The sequence below is a fragment of the Podarcis gaigeae genome (assembly GCF_964106915.1).
Source record: "Podarcis gaigeae genome assembly, chromosome: 15".
NCBI classification, from domain to species: domain Eukaryota; kingdom Metazoa; phylum Chordata; class Lepidosauria; order Squamata; family Lacertidae; genus Podarcis; species Podarcis gaigeae.
In genome coordinates, this window is record NC_139692.1 from 15,991,142 (window position 1) to 16,009,555 (window position 18,414).

Sequence of the window (18,414 nt, forward strand, 5' to 3'; positions counted from 1 at the left end):
AGACGAACCGGGCATGTACCAAAGGGATGGGCTTCACTTTGAATCGGGATGGAACCAGACTGCAGGTGCTTAAAATAGAAATGGGGCGGGTCTCATTAGGCACTCTAATGAGGGGGCGGGCTAATGAGCCTAATTAGCCTTAGGGTTTGTTTTTAATAACGACCCGGAGCTGCTGCTGCTTATGTGCCACAAGTCTCTGTACCAAGCAGAAGTAATAGGTGCCTCTTGTGATCTCTCGGCTGACGCTAATTAGCCGGGTAGGCCGCAGCTGCAATTACTACAAACCTTGAATCAGCTTGGAAGAACGGAGGCACCTAATTAGCCCTGAATCAGATCTCCCTCCGTGGTGGAGGAGCAGCTTTTCTCCATCTCTCTCTCTCTCTGACGTCTCGCGGCGTCGCTTTGCTGGTCCAGAGACTACAACTCCCACAAGGCCCCGCAGCGATCGGCGGCCATACCCATGCTCCTTTTCGGCCAATGGAGCGCCGGGAGGCCTTGTTGCCAAGGTTGGATGCCGGAAGTGAATCCGGCCGGGCCGGCGCGGTGCAACTGCCCTGGGTAGCCATGGCAACCGCAGAGCCGCGCGGCTGGTTGCCTGGGCCCGGCGTTCGCGCTGAGGCCCCGCACCGGAGCGGGGTGAGGACGCGGCGGCGGGCGGAGGGCGCTTCGTGGGGCGGGGAAGGCGCTGCAGGGCCGCTCTCGTAGGCGGCTCCTCTCCGTCCGCGGCGCGGGCGAAGGAGCTCGCCTCTGCCTGCTTTTCGTTCCTGGGCAGCCCGGCCATGAGGGCCCCCAAGCAGGCAGCGAGGATGAGGATGAGGGTGGGCAGGCGGGGGCGGCCCCGGTGCCTTGCTAAGGCGGGAAGCAGGGCCGCTCCCTGACTAGTGGGCTCGGTGGGAGGGTGGCCCGCTTGCCCGCCTTCCTTGCGCTGGCAGACGGTGTCCTTCCTTCCTTCCCGGGTGGTGCCTTGCAGGTGTAAGCAGACTCCGCTCCGGGGATGGCCATGGCTGGGCCTGCAATACGGATCGGCGACCAGCTCATTCTGGAAGAGGACTACGATGAAACCTACATCCCCAGCGAGCAAGGTGAGCGCCAGCAGTCTTCCCCTCAGGGGGGCCCAGAGCACCTGGAGAGGGCCCTGTGGCTCCAGACAGGAGCAGAATGACGCACCTGCAGGTGGTGATGGAGGAGGGTGGGCCTAGGTAGCTCCTAAGGACAGCTGTCAGCCTGGCCGGCCTGATGCTTCTTTTCTCTTCTGCAGAAATCAATGAGTTTGCTCGAGTGATTGGGATCGACCCGGAGGTCGAGCCAGAGCTGATGTGGCTGGCCCGAGAAGGCATTGTGGCCCCTTTGCCCGCTGAATGGAAACCTTGGTAAGGCAGAGATGCCCTTCGAGCCATCCATCCCTATGCTGCTCTCTCCCCACCCCCAGCTGCTGCATCTTGCCTGGCTCATCTCACACTCCACAGAGCCTGCTAAAGCAGGTGTGACTTGATCCAAGCTAATGTTGGGCTTGGAATGGTGAGGAACAATATTTATTTCAGCAGTGGAATTAAGGCCCAGCCTGTATATGTTGCAGAATGAGGTGGCAGAGCATGGGAGGAGGGTGTCATTTTTGTTCATGTTCATCTGTATCTCTGTGGCATAAAGACCCCCAAAGCCCACAATCTGTGAGTGTAAAAAAATAGCGTGTGTGCAAATAGTGTGTGCACCACAGAGCAAGGTTAAAAGACCTTCCTTTGGTAGGTCTTTTTTATTTTTATTTTAGCAGTGAGGCTTTATGTCTGAAAAACAACAATCACCCCTCCCTGCTCTTTAAAGTACAGAGTACCATTCTGTTTAGTTATTCTGCTTTGTGTAGACCCGATTTCACTCACAGACTACACACAGGCTAACTGGGAATCAAAGCTGAGTTTCTACAGTTGTGATATGTTTCTATAATGTGCATCTGGGTGGTGGCTCAGGTAGGTGTTGGGAAGGGATGATGCTCAAATTTCTCCAATATGAGCTGTACTGATTACCCTAAGCCATGAGCACCCTTTCAAACAAATCTGTTTTCTGGCTACATTTCTAGAGCATAATCCTTCCAAACACTGTACTAGCTGCTTTATACGTTCCTGATAACTGTGGGGAAAGTGTAATCACATCACATATTCTTCCTTGGGAAGAATAACCATTACACTCCGAGGCTCAAAGGCAACTGTTCACATCTAGCTTTTCTTGCCATTTCGCTTGCCTCTCACATAGGAAGGGCCGCTTCCAAGCTATTAGTGGGTTTGGGGGGCCTTGGCAGTCCCTTCAGATTAGGAAGGCAAGGATATTCTTGAGCCTGTGTATATGTATGCGTGCACACAACATGTATGCATGTATATGCGGCTGCTTAGATTCCATGTCCATCTTCAGCCAAGATATCACAGGGGACATCTATTACTTCAACTTTGCCAATGGTCAGTCAACGTGGGAACATCCATGTGATGAGCGCTACCGACAGCTTGTGATCCAGGAGAGGGAGAAGCTCCTGGATCAGGGAGGTCTCAAGAAGAAAGAGAAGAAGAAGAAAAAGGAGAAGAAAGAGAAGAAAGAGAAAAAAGAGAAAGACCTGCTGAAACATCCAGTTGTGAGTACCTTAGTTGGATACAGGGCCGGATGGAACTGGGTGTTAGAGGAAATGCAGACTTCTTGCATGTTTCCTGCTGTTCCTGCTTCTCTCCCATCCCTGTATCTTTTCTCTGTAATTGGTGCCTGTCCAAGTTAAAAGAGGGCCACTTTATTTCAGCACAAGAAGAGGGATTTAGTCTTTAAGTGTCATTATTATTAATTTTATTCCACTCTTCCTTAAAGGAGCTCAGGATGGTGTAGACACAACTTCTGCCTCCCCTTTACCCTCGCTGCAACCCCACATGGTAGATTAGGCTGAGATAAATTAACTGTCCCAAGGTCACACAGTGAGCTTCTTGGCTGAATGAGGATTTGAACCTAGGTACTAGTTGCCTGGACTGTTGCAGTGCAGAGTGTGGCTTGTGAATTTGGCTAGAGAGTAGACTTTACCTGTTGCAATCACACACAGCGAGTTACTTCTAAAGTAAGAAAATAACAAAGCTGTGTCTTATAGGAGGTACATAACTTAGATCAAAATGCTTCTTGTTCTAAGCTAACTATCTAATCTAGAGAAGTCAAAGGTAGCTATGCTTGCTGCTTTGTTTTCAGAGGACATTTCCAAGATGACCTCTCATCTTGAGGTTGTGAGAAAGAGATGGAAGTTGGGAGGAGGATGCAGCCTAAGACGTATCAGTCTAAACTGATAGAGAGGTCAGCATAGAGATCAAATGTACAGGGATAGTTTGGGAGGTCTTTTAATCTATCTGTTTTAGCCCTATGCAACCCCCTCTCTGCAAGCTGAGTTTCATCTAGACTTCTGGCACTAGTTCAGCACAGGAGGTGTGGGTCAGTAGTCAAGGCCAGCTGCAAGGCAGCTGCTAAGGTAGCACTGTCACCCACCCTAATCAAAACATGGCTTGTTTTGTCTGCATCTTTTCAAACATAGCTGAGCAAATAAATTGTTTTTGAGCTCAGGGCTAAACAGGGCACCTTTTTCTTAAGTTTCTGTCCTTGTGCAGCTCAGTGAATATGGCTATTAGGATCCTATCCGTATTTTTGTGTTTTTTCTGCCAGACATTCAGGGGTTAAGTCACATTTGACTACAGCATGTTTTCTCCCATAATCCACACTGTAGCAGTTGCATGTGGTGATCTCCTCCACCCCATCCTGGTTGGCCATTGCAGCTGATTGGGGAGTCCAGGTTGGAAACAACTAGGCTGTCAGTAAGAACAGCTGGTTTATGTGAAGATCTCTGAAGACCAACCACATTTGGGGCAGCAGAAGTGCAGGGGGAGGATATGCAGGCAGAGTCATATTATTGGGAATTCTGCCATGGGTATTCCTACATGTAACTTGTCTTCCTTGGGACACTCTGTCCTAGGGAGAAAGACCGGCACCTGTACAAATTATACCAATCTGTAAGTCTGCTTAATGGCCTTTATCTGCTTAGGAGACGCAGTCAGAGCCGGGGATTCTTCCTTCAACATCCTTTTATAGAGTGTCATCCCCTGTCCTGTCATCAGGCCACGCAAGTCCTGAGCTGGAGCAGCAGGGCAGCTTCATGACAAGGAATGAACTCTTCCTGAAGAACCGCAAAGGAAAGGCTTCAGGGATGTCTCCTGATCCAAGTGACCCACCCCGGCTGCACTCTGGTCCTGTCCCTAGTAAGCTGCAACCTATTCTGCCAGCAAAGTCAACCCCACGGACTCGCCAGATCCTGGCAGATGTGGAGAAGATTCTTGGAAGAGCTTCATCTTCTAGCAAACCAGATCAGTCATGCCAAGATGTGACAGCAGAAATCAGAAGTACAGCTGCTTGTGTTTTTTCAGATTCAGAACCTGATTTAGATGGCTCCAAGATTGCTGTGCCACTTTTCCAAGCACTGAAGGAACCCACTGATGATGGGACTGTGCTGGCCCTGGAGACACCGAAGGTGAGAACCCTGTTCTTCGAGGGTGAAAATCTAGGCAAGGACCAAGAGAATAGTTACATGGAGGAAGGTGGCCTCTGCGAGTCACCTGATTCTTCACCCGGAGAGCGGGTGATGGGGCCTTTCAGCTGCATAGGACGGGACAGAGGATTCTTGCATACAATTGAAAGGGAAATTCAGCGGTTTCCTCCTGCTGCTGTTTCCCTTGTGTTGGCTGGTGAGACATACGAGCCCAACATCATGGAAGAAGGTGACATCCATTCTTTGCAGAACGACCCGAGGCCTTTCTCTAAAGTGAAGGAGACCAGAAAGGGAAGGAAATTCCAAGAGCAGTGCCATGCCACAGAGCTCAGCATGAGTGGAAGAGGGGGCACCCAGCAGCAGACTTCTGCCTTTGGGCTGGGAGTAGGGACTGGAACAGGTGGGGAAGCTAGTCCTCTGTTGGCTGCTGCAGGTTTGTCAGTTCAGCTCAGGGGTGAAAGGAGACATGGTGAGCGGCTGCACTCTGGTGGTGGTGGCAGCGGTGGCGGCAGCGTGACAAGCAGCTTGGCTGACCATCTTGATTCTGAGATCTTGGGAGAAGTCGACAACTTCTCCTGGGACCTACAGAGCACTCATGGATCTGACCGCCCCATGGGCCTTCTGGCTGTTGCCAAAAGAACTTTCCTGGAAGCTTCCCATACCCAACCACAGAGCATCCCTAATGACCGTTCAGAAAGCGAGTGCTACACAGAGGATCAGAAGTTTTATCGGCATATGGTCCATATGGTGCAGAGGTCCAGAGGAGCAGAGCTGGCTGTACCTGAACCACTCAAGCAACAGCAAAGTGGCTCTGAAGAGTTTGTCACTGGCCTGAACATGGAGCTTTACATTCCTCAGGAAGGGGCTGCGGAAGTGGAGATGAGGCCTAGGCCAGGAGCTGCAGTCTTTAAGGCAGGGGTACTCCAGAGTCCAGTCGAGGGTCAGGTGTTCTTCATTCAAAATAGGGAGGCAGAAGGAGAGCAAGTGCAGAGCAGAACACTGGCAAAGAAAGACAGCTGGCCTGAGCTTACACCAGGAGGAGGTGGAGGTGAAGAGGTAGGCAGTTTAGATTATACGTGTTTATTTTATAGTATTTCTTCTGCTCTTCTGCGGAGCTGAGGATGCTGCATATGGAGCCCCCACTCCCTTTAGTCCTTCCATCAACACTGCAAGGTTGTTAGGCTGAGACAGTGATCAGAAGTAATCCAGTAGGTTTTGTGGCTGAGTGGAGATCTGGATCCTGGTCTCTCTAAAGGCCGCTGCACTACCTTTCCCTGGTATTGACCCAATACTCAGTGGCGTAGCGTGAGTTGTCAGCACCCGGGACAAGGCAAGTAATTTGCGCCCCCTAACCCGTGGATTTGCGCCCCCTAACCCTAACCCCCAGATGGTGCGGCCGGCCCCCCCTGCACCCCCCACGCTACGCCACTGCCAATACTGACACTCGATGGTTGCTCATCTTGCCAGTCCTTGGGAGACTGTGGATAAAGAGATAAACCTATCCCACTTATAAATAACTGAAATAGTTGAGTAAATTAATATTTGTTTATATTATCCTACTGTTCCTCTCATAGGAGCCCAGGGAGACAGTTTATTTAGGCAGTTTTCAACAACATAAATTCACTAAATTGTCAGGGAGGGAGTGACTCCTCTCCTCCCCCTGCACTATTCCCAAAGCTGCTGTGAAGTGTTGTGGGAAACCCCCAAAACAGCTTTGGGGAAGAGCAGAGGGGAGAAAGCCTGCAAAGGTTCCAAAGCTGCCTTCAAGGAGAAATCATTTTGCTGCCAGAACATTCTCATTAGTGCTACTGCATTGAGTACAATCCTTAATAATAGTCTCATATAAAATCTGATGGGAAGTTTAGGATGGGTGAAGGAATGGTTAATGGTTATTGTGGGACAGTTGTTGAGTAGAATTGCAAGGAATCTGCTTACCCAGATCTCCTCTGGTGTCTTAAGGTTGCAACTTTTCCCATCCTTGGGTTTCCCACATAATTCCTAGTCATTGCATCTGAGGAGCACCTGAAAATAATCTTGTGGCTACCCAGTTGCATTCATGCACCACAAGGCCAGTGTGTTATCTAACTAGTGTGTTTATTTGAACACCTCTGGGGGAGCCAACCTGTACTGGTGAAGACAGGCCCTTTTTGTGGTGGGACTTCCTCCAGTCGAGTCCCATTGGAGCATATAGGCAGAAAGAAGTCATGTGCCTATAGTTTCCCATCACATGCATAGCATCGGTAGGCAGCACAGGCTGGTCTGCAGCTTTCTCCCCTCACAGAGTTGATTGGTGGACTTTATGCATCTTGCTCAGAGGTTTGTGCTGTGATGTAAATTTGATTTACTGTTGTTGTGGTTTGATTTTTTTTCAGATTATTCTGCCTTGTTTTGTGTCATGTATTTTAACGCTGCACTCTACTCTGGGATTGACCATAATACAGGATGAATTATAAATCTCCTCAATAAAAAAAGTTCCTGTGTTTTTAGTTGTCTGCCTGGTATAAACTTACAGAATAAATAAGTGGAAGGGTTAGCCGTTTTGTTTCAGTTCTTTCAGAAGTGAACTGAATATCTTGTGGTGGCCAAGGGTGCTATCTTCTGCAGGTGGCGTAGCTAGTGGCTCTGGTGGTTGATGTAGCCTTCTAAGGTATCTGTAGCATTTGCCAACTGCTGATTCCTCTAAGCTTGTAGACAATCCCTTTACATGCTGCAAATAAATAGATGCTGCACAGTCTGGCTGTGTTGCTTGGGCATGTCGTTTTAATGTGGAAATGGAGATAGATGCCTCCCTGTTGCATTGCTTATTAGTTCCTGAAAGAGCATTTGACATTTGAGTGAACCAACCTGATTTGACCATTGGGTTTCATTCTCATCTTATTTCAAGGGACAACTGTACTGCAGTTTTTTCAGACAGGTGTAGTTTTTTGTTTTGTTTTTTAGACCTTAACACAGAACCTGGGTCTCCAGTTGTTGTCGGACTGCAGCTCCCATCATCCATGGTCACTGGTCCTGCTAGTCAGGGATGATGGGAATTGTAGTCCAACAACAGCTGGAGACCCAGGTTTGAGTAACACTGCTAACGCAAGCCACACACTTCTGTCCGTGTGTTGTTGTCCCGTCCCCAAAATGAGATCAGCTCATGCTGACACTTCAAACTTCAGTCTGTTGTGATCCAGGAAAGCAGTTCTGTTATTGAGGTGGGAGGTAGAGAAAGAGCGCGTAAGAAGCCGTGTCAGGCTGCTGTTGAACTTCTAGCATAGCCATAGACAGCTTCTGCTTATCTTGTTACTGTGTCTTCCCCCTCCCTGAAATCTTCCAGTCTCCAGGACCTATACTAGCCCCAGTCCAGTCTCCCCTGGGGAGCCTTGCTCCATTACGTGGGTTTGTGGATGCTCCAGTCAGTGCACCCTGCAACTTACACAATACAAATGGGAGAAGTGCCGTGGAACCGAAGGCACCAGCACATACAATGGTAAACAACTAAAATCTGGCTCATGTGGGTGTGCTTATGAACATGCAAAGTTGTTTGTGTGGCTTTTTGCCTCTTTTGCTTTGATGTATGCATGTTTTCGTCTCTTAAAGCTTGGCAATTGCAAGAAAAGTCTCTTTCAATCTGTGGACGAAGAAGAGGAAGCATCCTTAAACCAGCTGACTCCTAATGGGGCAGAAAAGGAAGATTGCAGCAATGAGGTAGTAGTGCTTGATAAACAGAGTTGCTCTATGAGATGGGGATGGAGGGCTGTGCGTATTCCTTTCTTATCTGATAAATGGTGGACACATTGGAACATACAAAGCTGCCTTTATACCAAGTCAGATCATCTATCTCAGTACTGCCCTCACTGATCACTTGCAGCTCTCCAGGGTTTCAAATGGGGCATGTTCTGTACCCCACTGGAAATGCCATTGGGGATTGAACCCGAGTCCTCATGCAAAGAAGATTATCCGCCACTCAACTATGATGCTTGTCCATTTCAAGTCTCCTGGCTTCCCTGCACAGCAAGAAACACAAGAGTTGGTGCAATGCCTATTTTACTGCATGCTTCTAAGTGGAACGCGCAGCAGGACAGATATTGTATAAGTGGTATTCTTGCAGTTTTAAATTCTTCGCAGAAGGGCGCAACTCTTGATACAGTAATCAGACTCTGGCTTCATTATGCCCATGTACCTGTAGGCTCACCAGCCTTGAGAAGGGGACAATTTGCGCATAGAAATCCAAATCCACACTCTAGTTCTTCTAGCCCTGGTTCCCCCAAAGATCCCTACACTACATTGCTTGTGGTTAGGGTGAGGGAGCAGATTGGGACCCTCTCTTGTTGCCTTCTTTGTCCCCAGTGTCAGTTCTTCAAGTATGGCTTTGGATGCACAGCTGAACATTTCTCTGCTCCTTGTTGCATGTCCAGAGTCCTCGTGGGACAGGTGGGCTTCTCAAGAACCTGCATATGGATGTTAGTGCCCTTGGTGCCAGCTTTGACAATGAGGTATGTACTTGGGTGGATTTGATTTAAATCAAATTGATTTAAATCACTAGTCAGTAAGACTTGATTTAAATCATTTTTTTGTACAGAAAGACTCATTCTTGCTGGTATAATATTAGTATTTACAACGAGATGAAGATTTCATTTTTGGAATAATAAATTTTCAGAGTAGTTTTTACAGTTATATCAGAAATTACTGATTTGGTTATACTATTAGAAATACATTGACAGATAATTATGAAATTATTATGAGGTTTAATAAGTTAACTGTTTATATTTGGACAACTTTTCTGCTGTACTTTATTGAAAGGAGAAAAATAATTATTTCCTTAATAACAATTTAAACAATTTATTTAACTAAATCAAAAATATTATAGCATATGTATCCATGTTTGTTAGCTGATGTGATTAAATTATTTTTTTTTAAAAACGAAAACCTTAGACTGAGTTTTAGCACACATTAAAAACTTAAAACAATTCCTTATTTCCTAATGAATAGCCTTTGGACTATAATGTAACTTAAATAGAAAACTATCTGTAGAAAGATTTTTCCTCCAAAAGCATTTTATTTTAAAAATCTGATTTAAATTTAAAAATCCGATTTTTAAAATTTTATTTTATTCTAAAAAATATAGATCATTGATTTTTATCCACCCTGCTTTTTGGATAGTTTCCTGGTAATGGGGGCTTAAAGTTCCTGCTTCCTAATAAAAGCCAATCCTCAGATCATCTTTAAAAGAGGAGCAGCATTTGGGGTATAGTAAACATATCAGCCCCAAATGCCATGGATGTGATGTTGGATGACCAAGAGAGAAATTCCCTAGGATAAATCTGGCAGTGTTTGAGGAACAATTTGATATCTTAGATACTTTTGTTGCTACATTGGTGATTTGTGTATTTTTGTGTGTTAAAATATTCAAGGCATTCACCTTAGAATGCTGTGGGTCAGTCACTCCTCCCTTGTAGCATTTTTCCTCACTTTTTTTAGTTTGCTTTCCAGTCAATCAGAGTGTGCAAAGCTGGTGATGGGTGTGTGTCCCTTTGCTTCTGAAGGTTTCTGAAGGCAGCAATCCAATGAAGGAATGGCAGGTTTCTGACCACTTGGACCCTGAGCCGCGTAGCATTGTGGTGAGTCTGCCATTAACATGGGTAGTAAGAGAGTAGGAAGAAGAAATAGAAACTTCTTTGAAAAAATAAGATGGGAGTTCTTGGTGAGCGCATAACTCTTGGGCTGGTCCTTTTAAGGACTTTCTTACCAACGCTCCTGGTCTGCTTTTGTGTGGATGAAGTTCCAAGTACCATTGCACCTTGCTTTGTACCCAGTATCAATGTCATTGCTGGTTTCAGGTCCAAAGCCCCGGTCTCTTGGCTTAGAAGAGGGTTTGGAATAACTAATGGGGCCACACACTCTCCCACCCCACCCACACCCCAAGTTCGTTAGCCTTGGTTGTCTGGGTAGATGACTTCTACCATCTCCACCCCCAAACTAGGTCTGATCAAGACAGTGAATATCAACAGCACTGCTTAGAGTTGACCGGTCTTCACGCCATTTCCCCCCAAGAATGGCACATTCAAGACTGGCTGATAGCTCATCTCAGGCTAAGATATCTAAACCAGATTTCTTCAACAGAAGCCTCACTGCTGCCATCTTCAGAGCAGTCAGAACCACTCCATTCCTTAAGGAGACATTGGTAACCTCCAATGTCCCTATGCCCCTGTTCTGACATATTTAAGTAGATTAAGATGAGTCACTATCTGCTCCCCCAGTCACAGATCACCCCCCCCCCTTGCACAGCACCATGTTCAAGTCAGAGGATCAGATCTCAAGTCCTGCGCTGTGTATTGGTCCAGTGTTCATTTGAGACAGGGTGTCATGTTTGTCACAGAGGCCTTGGTCGTGAGCTGCTCCAGAGAAGGTAGCCTCAGCCTGAGTGCTCGGGACCCCCAGGGCTATCAGCCTGAGGATCCTCAGCCCCATATTCAACACTACCTTTGAGAGCTCAAGCAGGGAAGCCTCTTGGAATGCCAATCTCTCCTTACCCCTTTGTTTCTTGGGGGCTTTGGTTCCCAGAGCCCAAGCTTTGAAAACGTCATGGATGTGTTGCCTCCAGTCCTGGGAACTCCAAAGTTTGCAGTGAGCAGAGCCATGGTTGAAAGCACTTGGAAGGAACAGGTAAGTGGCATGGTGGAGCTGCATGGGCTCCTCTTCGAACATGTTGTCTTGGAGTTTGCTCCTACAGCCGACTTGCTAGGAGAATGAAAAGTAATGTATGAAGAAAAGGGGCAGGTCTCATAGAGATTAAAGCTGGAACAAATGTCCACTTTTAACAGGCAGTGCTCCCAACCACCCTAAAGTTGTGAGCCTGTCTCAGAAGTCTTGCTATATACTCCTGCTTATCCAGCAGGTCATTTCCAGGTATGCAGAGAACTGCTGGTGAGGAGGCCACACAGACATATGATGTGCCTATTCTCATAAGTCGGTGGTTGAAACTTGGATTGCAGAAGCTCATGATTCTAGGATAGAATAGGAGTGAAGGAGTGAGGTGTCCTATACATGCCACTCAGCTGCTCAGCGTTTAGAGCACGCCCCACAGGGATTGGCTGTGCCATGGAGTTCCTGATTACGCACAATCAATACTAGTGGTAACTTGCCGCAACCCTTGCTTGCCAAGAGTCACCAGAAGAGTACTTTTGCTGTTGTCTTTGCAGCCACATTTTTAGCTTCCCATATATGGCAGCAGGTGGGTGTGATTTTGGAGGAAATGGCCTTGTAGGCCAGATTAGAAATCCCATTAAGCCTGATTTTTACCAGTGGGCTGGAGGTTCCCCATCATTGTATGTGAATAATAAAAAACTAGTATCCTTCCTTTTTGCATCTTAATGTTGCTGTATCGTTTTCCCTGGTGCTTTGGAGCAGAGAGGACCATGTAGGTTGGGGGCTATTTGGAGGGCAGGCAGTGTGTTATGGCTAAGGAAAGAGATTGCATGGGATATCCATACATAAGCTGGGGGCACATCTGCAGACCCTTAGCCTTGTGTTTCTGGCTTCTCATCCTTGCTTCTGCAGTCTCTGCATTGCCTTATTGCACATTTCATGAAATCTGTTGCATCACAGCAATTGTATGTGTGTGTGAAAACACCCACCTTTGAATCAGCCAGCCAAGTGGTATGTTAGGTCTCTTGTGGGGTAGTTCAGTCATTGCTGGTATGCTTACCATCTTCCCAAATTCATTCATTCATTCTCACACCCAGTCATTCTCTCTAGACACAGCCTGATCCAGTGAAGTAATCCTGTCCCATGGAAGACAGTAGCTGTAGTTTTCACCATCTTGTCTGTACTCTGGAACTGTCTTTCAGCAGCACTTATTGTAGGTACAGCTCAGAAGGATCAATTCTATTCATGACTCTGGCTGTCTCCACCTTCCATTGAAGTGGCAGTATTGTGGCAAACCCTTCTTTCTGTTTTTATCTTTCTGGTAGACTAATGACTGGTCAGGACAGGAGAAGGACCAAAGCAGAGGCAGTCTAGCAGAGGACAAAAGCCAAGGATCAGCTAAGAGGTACAGCTCTTTTGCAACACTTCTCACACATTCCACACAGTATTGTCACAAAGCAGCCAGCTGTCAAAATCCCTGGTTCTCAGGGGCACATTCTTGCTTTATTTCCTCATTAATTCTCTCCCTCTTCAGAATCCCTTTTGTGTCTTGACAGCAGGTTTTGCTCTGTTCAGGGTGGGATGTGCTTTTTATATAGCAAGGCCCTAGGTTTGTCAGTTAAGCAACACCCCCCTTCCCTCTGTTACAGATGCCACATTAAGGAGGCAGAGAAATAACCTCCCCTCCATATCTGCACACTGAAATTTAGGATCCAGGGATCAGCCCCAGGCATAAGTTTAGTTGGACCTGTTAGTAATGGCCTTTAATTTCAGTGGTTCTACTCTTGAGTGCAACCCCATGTTTCCTTTACTTAATAAAATTAGTTGAACATTACAGAAGAGGATAAATGAGGTTTGTCAGTAGCATAAGAACATAGCAAACGTTGTTCTTATATTCAACTAATAAAATATTCCCAAAAAAAGAACGTAGCAAAATACAAAAGGCATTACAGATTTAAAGTATTGATACAGAGTTGAGGTACAATTCTTAATTACCTGCCTGCAGGCTGTAAGCTTCTTAGAAGGAACTGAGTAGATGTTCAAAGGAAAGGGTGTTTATACTAAATTTTCATTTGAAGAATATACATTTACAGTGCATTATAAATTGCCAGCTACAACAATTACTGGAGGAAAACAAACTATTCTAAATTATTTCAAGATGATAAATTCCACATGATATCCAGATATTCGAAAGAAATACATTAAATCCCAGTATCTGGATAACATACATTGGGTTGTCTCCAACTAAGTTTAAAAAAAATGGTGATATGCATAATTAGTGCTGCATGGCAATGGTTCCCCTCTTGGGGCTCCCTCCCTGTGGTTTCCAGGCACCCAGTAGTGACCGGGCCCCCCACATCTCTCCTGTGTAGAGGAGAACCTTTCTTGCTTCTTTGGCTGCAGAGCTACATGCCAGAACTCCACCTTGTTACTAGAGGCTCTGCCCTCCATACTTAGGCAAGCTGTAAATCCTTGTTCTCTTACATTTTTATTGCCACCAAGGGAGAGGAGCAAAAGCTGCCCAAGTGGTTCTGAAGGGTCTGAAAAGAAGGCAGTCTCGGTAGGTTCTGGCACCTTGGAAACGAAGATGAGAATTGAGCACCGGCTGGTGAACCTGAATGAGCGAGACCCATCCTGCAAAGAGTAAGGGGATGCAATGGCATATGCTTCTATCTAGGGGGCCCTTTTCTGCAAGAGGAGGGAGGGACATTGAGGTGCACACCTCCTTTGGGTTCTGTCATCCTCCCAGTAAAGTGTCTGCACTGGATTCATAGGAAGCTGTTCCTACTGATGCCGGGGATTGAACATGGCAAAGCAGACGCTCAGTCACTGCCCTGTGGCCCTTCTCCAAAAGCAACTACTTATAAATACAGGGAGGGGGATGTGTATTTTACAAACTTGTGTCCTAATCCATTTCCTACTTGATACTTAATGGTGGCAAGATGGAGGTGTGCTGTGTAATGTTTCTAGAGCTCAGGCCAGCCTGTATTTCTTCACTATGAAATGGTTTACTGGGATAATTGGGCAGTGTGCTCTTCATCCCTGATGGCTCAGCTGAGCCCCTTCTTTGCTCTCCTCTTCAAGTTGGTTATCACAGGTTTTGTTTCATAAAACAACATGCATTTGATGTAAAACAAGTTAAGTGTGTTTTGTCTAAAAGCATCTCTTTTTGGCTTTCCGTGAATTTTAGGAAGAGAGGAAAGTGTCATAGCTGCACACAGTCCAACTGGCCCTGTGCAATATAGTCTCTCCTCTTGGTTCCTATCTCAGAAACCCAAGTGAATGCAGTGTCACTAGTAAAATAAACATAACTAGTCATGGCCTTAAGTTTTGTGTTGAAAATGCCCTGGGAACATGGCAGGAATCCAGGCTGTGTACCATGTGGACAGTTGCCTGCCCTTTCTGAGCCTGGTGCCTGCTCCATCTAGTGCCTGACAGTCCAGTACCATCAAAGCAGCTTTCATGGATATACCTTAAGGCAGCAGAATTATCAAAGCTCTGGACTAGGAAATGTAGCTGTATGGCACCATTATGTTTTCAAAGGAGGTTCTGAACTGTAAGCAGCTGCCATGAATTTGGAATTCTAGATTCTCTTGAATGCTCTTCTATGGCTGTGGTGCCTAGTAGCCTCCTGAGATTCTGAGAAAATATTATCTTGAAATCTGTGCCTTGCTGTGCATGGTAGGTGAGATTTATTCTACCTGTGGCAGGCAGGCAGCATATGGTATAGCTGTAAGTTCTTCATGCCATACATGAAGCTGGGACAGTAGGTGGAGATAGTAGTGTATTGGGAAGGCTGACTTCTCTTGTGGAAGAAGACAACTTTGTGAAGTGTGCTTGTTGCTATATTGTTCCCTGCTAATCTGAGTGTTTAATGTGGAAAGTTTCTCTTAATGGCAGGAATTTTGAGGCTGAGGGTAAGCAAATGTCCTGGGAAAAGCATGCTGGGGATTCCCTTGAGGAAATAACCAAAGCGCATCACACTTTGCTGGAACAAGCAAAAATACATTTGCTGCAAGAAAAAGAGACGCGAATGCAGCAGCTGCAGGAAGAACTACAGCAAGAAGAGGAGCAGGAGATCCAGATGCTCCATCAGCAGAAAAAGGATGCCCTCCAGTGAGTTCCATCCACATAGAGCTGTTTTGCTTCTTTTCCTCCCTGCAGTGAATCCCCTGCAGCTAATAGAGGGTGGAAGGCCTTTTGAAGAGATGCTAGTCCATGGGAATGGTATGTCTTACAGCTTGCAAGTATTTAGTTCTTTTTAGGCACCCCCACCCCCACCTTGCAAGGGTAGAAAGAAGTCTCTGCCACATTCAGTGTTGGACTCCAGATTCCCAACAAAAAAGTTCAACAGAAGCTTCCTATTTGGAGTTCATTAGGAAGTTCATTTGCTCCTCACTAGAGAAAGTTGCATATTGCTTTCTTGGTGCTAATCTGTGCAGCTAGTTTTGCTATGCCTGTTCGTCAACAGCTGCTACTTTGGAGCGAGTCATGGCAGGATAATCTCATTTGATTCTCTACTCACTTGTGCTTTGTATAGGACTGTGACACACCTGCAATGGCCTCTCTTGCATTGCTTGGCCTTTGGGGTCAAGGTCAGCAGTAAAGCTAGGCATAAAAACATTTTCTGCCACATACAGCAGAAGGCTACTGGATAAAACATTCTTGAATAATCAAGGGCAGTCCACTTAAACAATGACTTTAGTCAGGAAGAGAAAGAGGCTGGAAGTAGTAGGACAAAAATACAGAAAATGGTGCTGTGTGTGTGTGTGTGTGTGTGTGTGTGTGTAATTTTGAACAGGATCCTCTGTGGCAAAGGTGTAGAGGGAGATCCTAATCCTAATCCGAGCCACTGAGTGAGGCCTGAATACAGCTGGTGGTTCAGTTTTCATGGCTTAGGTTCTAGTCAAAGGGCTTCCTGCATTCTCCTCATCTGTCCCAAGCCTGCATGGAGCAACATCTTCATTTGTAGCAGTCTTAAAGCAGCATATTGTTACAGGTGAAGCTTGAGCACCTGGCTGACATCTGAAGGACAGGGCCAGAGTTGGAAGTGAGAATGTGGAGAAGTCTGAATGCTAAACTTATGGAAGGTTTCTTTTGTAGAATCTTCTACAAATCCCAGTTGCTTGGATCAGTCTCACACTTGGATTGCTTGGGAAATTGTGAACAAGTTGTCTTTGCTTTTGCTGCACACTACTGAAGTTGTATACTGGACTTCAGCAGTGCTCCCATTGCTGCAAGGAGATGTAACCCCCTCCAAAAAAAAATCACTTTCTGCTTGTTTCTTAGATCATTAAAAGCTGAGTTGGAGGCTGCTAGGCAGAAGGAGGAGGAGCGCTTGAGGAAGGAGATGCAAGACGAACTTCTGAAACTCCAAACCCAGATCCATTCTGAAGCAGAGGCAGAGAAGGCGAAGATCAGGTGCTGGTTTGAATAGGCAGGGTTTTCTGCAAACATCATCCTTTGCTGTGGAGGTGGAAGCTGGTGGCCTTGGCAGTGCAGTGATTAGCCTTGTGTTTAAACCAGCTTTGTGCAGTGAGTGGAGTGTACCCTTTCCAGCCTAGGAGACTATTGAGAATGTACACTGTTTACAATTCGTTGTAAAAATCACTGGAGGAAAAGTCACTACCAAGGTAGCCTTTGTTCCAGACCAGTGACTTTGGTGTTATGGCAAGATAGTGCTTATTCTGCAGCTTCAACATTTCCCAAGACTCCATAAAAGTCTCGGGTGAAAATGGTAGGGGTTGAATGAAGGACAGTGATACCGTATGCTGCTGAGCACTCTAGTGTCTCCCTGCCATTATATAGTTGTGGGCTTCCTATCCCTTGCGACACCATAACCTTCTACAGTCAGTGCCAGGGAGGTTTCTAAAACTGAGAAATCCAGGGCCCGGGTGCAGGCCTTTGCCATCTCTCCAGCTGTTGCTAGGGGTTGGGGGTGGGCATCCTTTAGCACCCTTCCACCTTAGTGCAATGTATATGCTCTTAAAATACAATAAGGTGCAGAAAGGGGTGTACTTTCAGTGGCGACATGGAATAAGGCCTTCTCTGTGGTGGTGCCCCATTTGTAGAATCACCTTCCCCATGAGTCCAGCTGGCCCCAATACTATCTATGTATTTGCAAGCATATTTAGGGGTTATTTGGCTGCCACTGCAATTGGAGGCCACAGTAGGTTCCATGAGTGCTTTTATGATGGAAAACTTCTGTGGTCTGTTTGTTTTAGTCTATAGTTTTCAAGTGATTGAGCAGTAATGCTTGGGGATCATATCTAGCTCCCTAGATTTTTCTTTAGCAGCAGGTGGAAGAATTTGACCCTGTTGGTGGGTCACATAAATTATGAGGGGGTGCCACATTCCATCTGGCATCCCGGCTGTGTTTCCCCAGTCAGCAAATTGGCAAACTCAAGGGCCTGAGGTTTGCCACCTCTCCTTGGTTTGATTCATGGTTTGGCAAGAGGGGAAGGGAGAAAGGGTCTGCTTCTGTCTTAGTCTCACTGGCTGCTTTTCAGGCTGGCCCAGGAGTCTGCTCTGCAGAAGCTCAGAGAGGAGCTAGAATCCTTTCAGCAGTCTGAAGAGGATGAACTAAAGGCGCAGAAGCAGCTTTCTCTGGAAAGGGTGAAGAAGGAAGCAGAAGCTGTTGAGCAGGCAGAACAAATGGAACTGGAGCAGGAGATCAAAAGAACCTTCGACGAGCTGAAGAAGAGGCTGGTCAAGGAAAATGAAATGGTGAGCTTCTGCGAATTTGCCTCTGGAAGAACCCAGGTTGGCAAACTAAGGAGGGCGAGGGCGGCAGTAGGATCCTGTACCTGCAAGCTTGTCAGCCCATGTCTACAATATATGGAGATGGGCATCAGGGGTTGTCTGTTCGCTCTCTCTCTCAAAAGGGTGGATTGCAGGGTAAGTGTTGGTAGGCATGAGATCTTGGGTAGTCAGCATTGACTGTATCTGGTGCAAATGTTGTTGACCTGCTTGGGGGTAGCTGTCACACCCACAAATGCCTGATTTACACATTGCCAAGCCATTGTCTGAAACAAGCTGTAGTTTATTGTGAATGGGACCAAAGTAAGGGGTAAATGATTAGCTAAGAGTACTGAAATTAATGAGGTTCAAGCCCACTCGGGCAGTGGCAAAAAAGCAGTGTGTCATAGTGGCTAAAGTTTGACTAAGATGGGGAGATACGGATCCAGATTCCCACTCAGCCCTGAAGCCAGTCAGGGCTGTGGGCCGGTCATGGTTTT

General features: G+C 46.5%; 1 protein-coding gene across 3 annotated transcripts in view; it reads left to right on the forward strand.

Moving 5' to 3' along the window:
• Nucleotides 1-491: 491 nt before the first annotated feature.
• The window catches only part of CEP164 (centrosomal protein 164), a 38,341-nt gene continuing 20,418 nt past the window's right edge, over nucleotides 492-18,414 (forward strand). For 2 of the 3 annotated variants that reach the window (XM_083713369.1, XM_083713370.1), the window contains exons 1-15: nucleotides 492-636; nucleotides 971-1,082; nucleotides 1,259-1,370; nucleotides 2,401-2,614; nucleotides 4,046-5,602; nucleotides 7,866-8,018; nucleotides 8,129-8,236; nucleotides 8,947-9,024; nucleotides 10,075-10,149; nucleotides 11,093-11,194; nucleotides 12,502-12,581; nucleotides 13,679-13,819; nucleotides 15,077-15,292; nucleotides 16,466-16,597; nucleotides 17,686-17,902. In XM_083713369.1, coding sequence (XP_083569495.1) covers nucleotides 995-1,082; nucleotides 1,259-1,370; nucleotides 2,401-2,614; nucleotides 4,046-5,602; nucleotides 7,866-8,018; nucleotides 8,129-8,236; nucleotides 8,947-9,024; nucleotides 10,075-10,149; nucleotides 11,093-11,194; nucleotides 12,502-12,581; nucleotides 13,679-13,819; nucleotides 15,077-15,292; nucleotides 16,466-16,597; nucleotides 17,686-17,902 — 3,273 coding nt within the window. In that variant the 5' untranslated portion in view covers nucleotides 492-636; nucleotides 971-994. The remainder of the gene's footprint in view (nucleotides 637-970; nucleotides 1,083-1,258; nucleotides 1,371-2,400; nucleotides 2,615-4,045; nucleotides 5,603-7,865; nucleotides 8,019-8,128; nucleotides 8,237-8,946; nucleotides 9,025-10,074; nucleotides 10,150-11,092; nucleotides 11,195-12,501; nucleotides 12,582-13,678; nucleotides 13,820-15,076; nucleotides 15,293-16,465; nucleotides 16,598-17,685; nucleotides 17,903-18,414) is intronic. The other variant, XM_083713371.1, reaches the window with a different exon arrangement.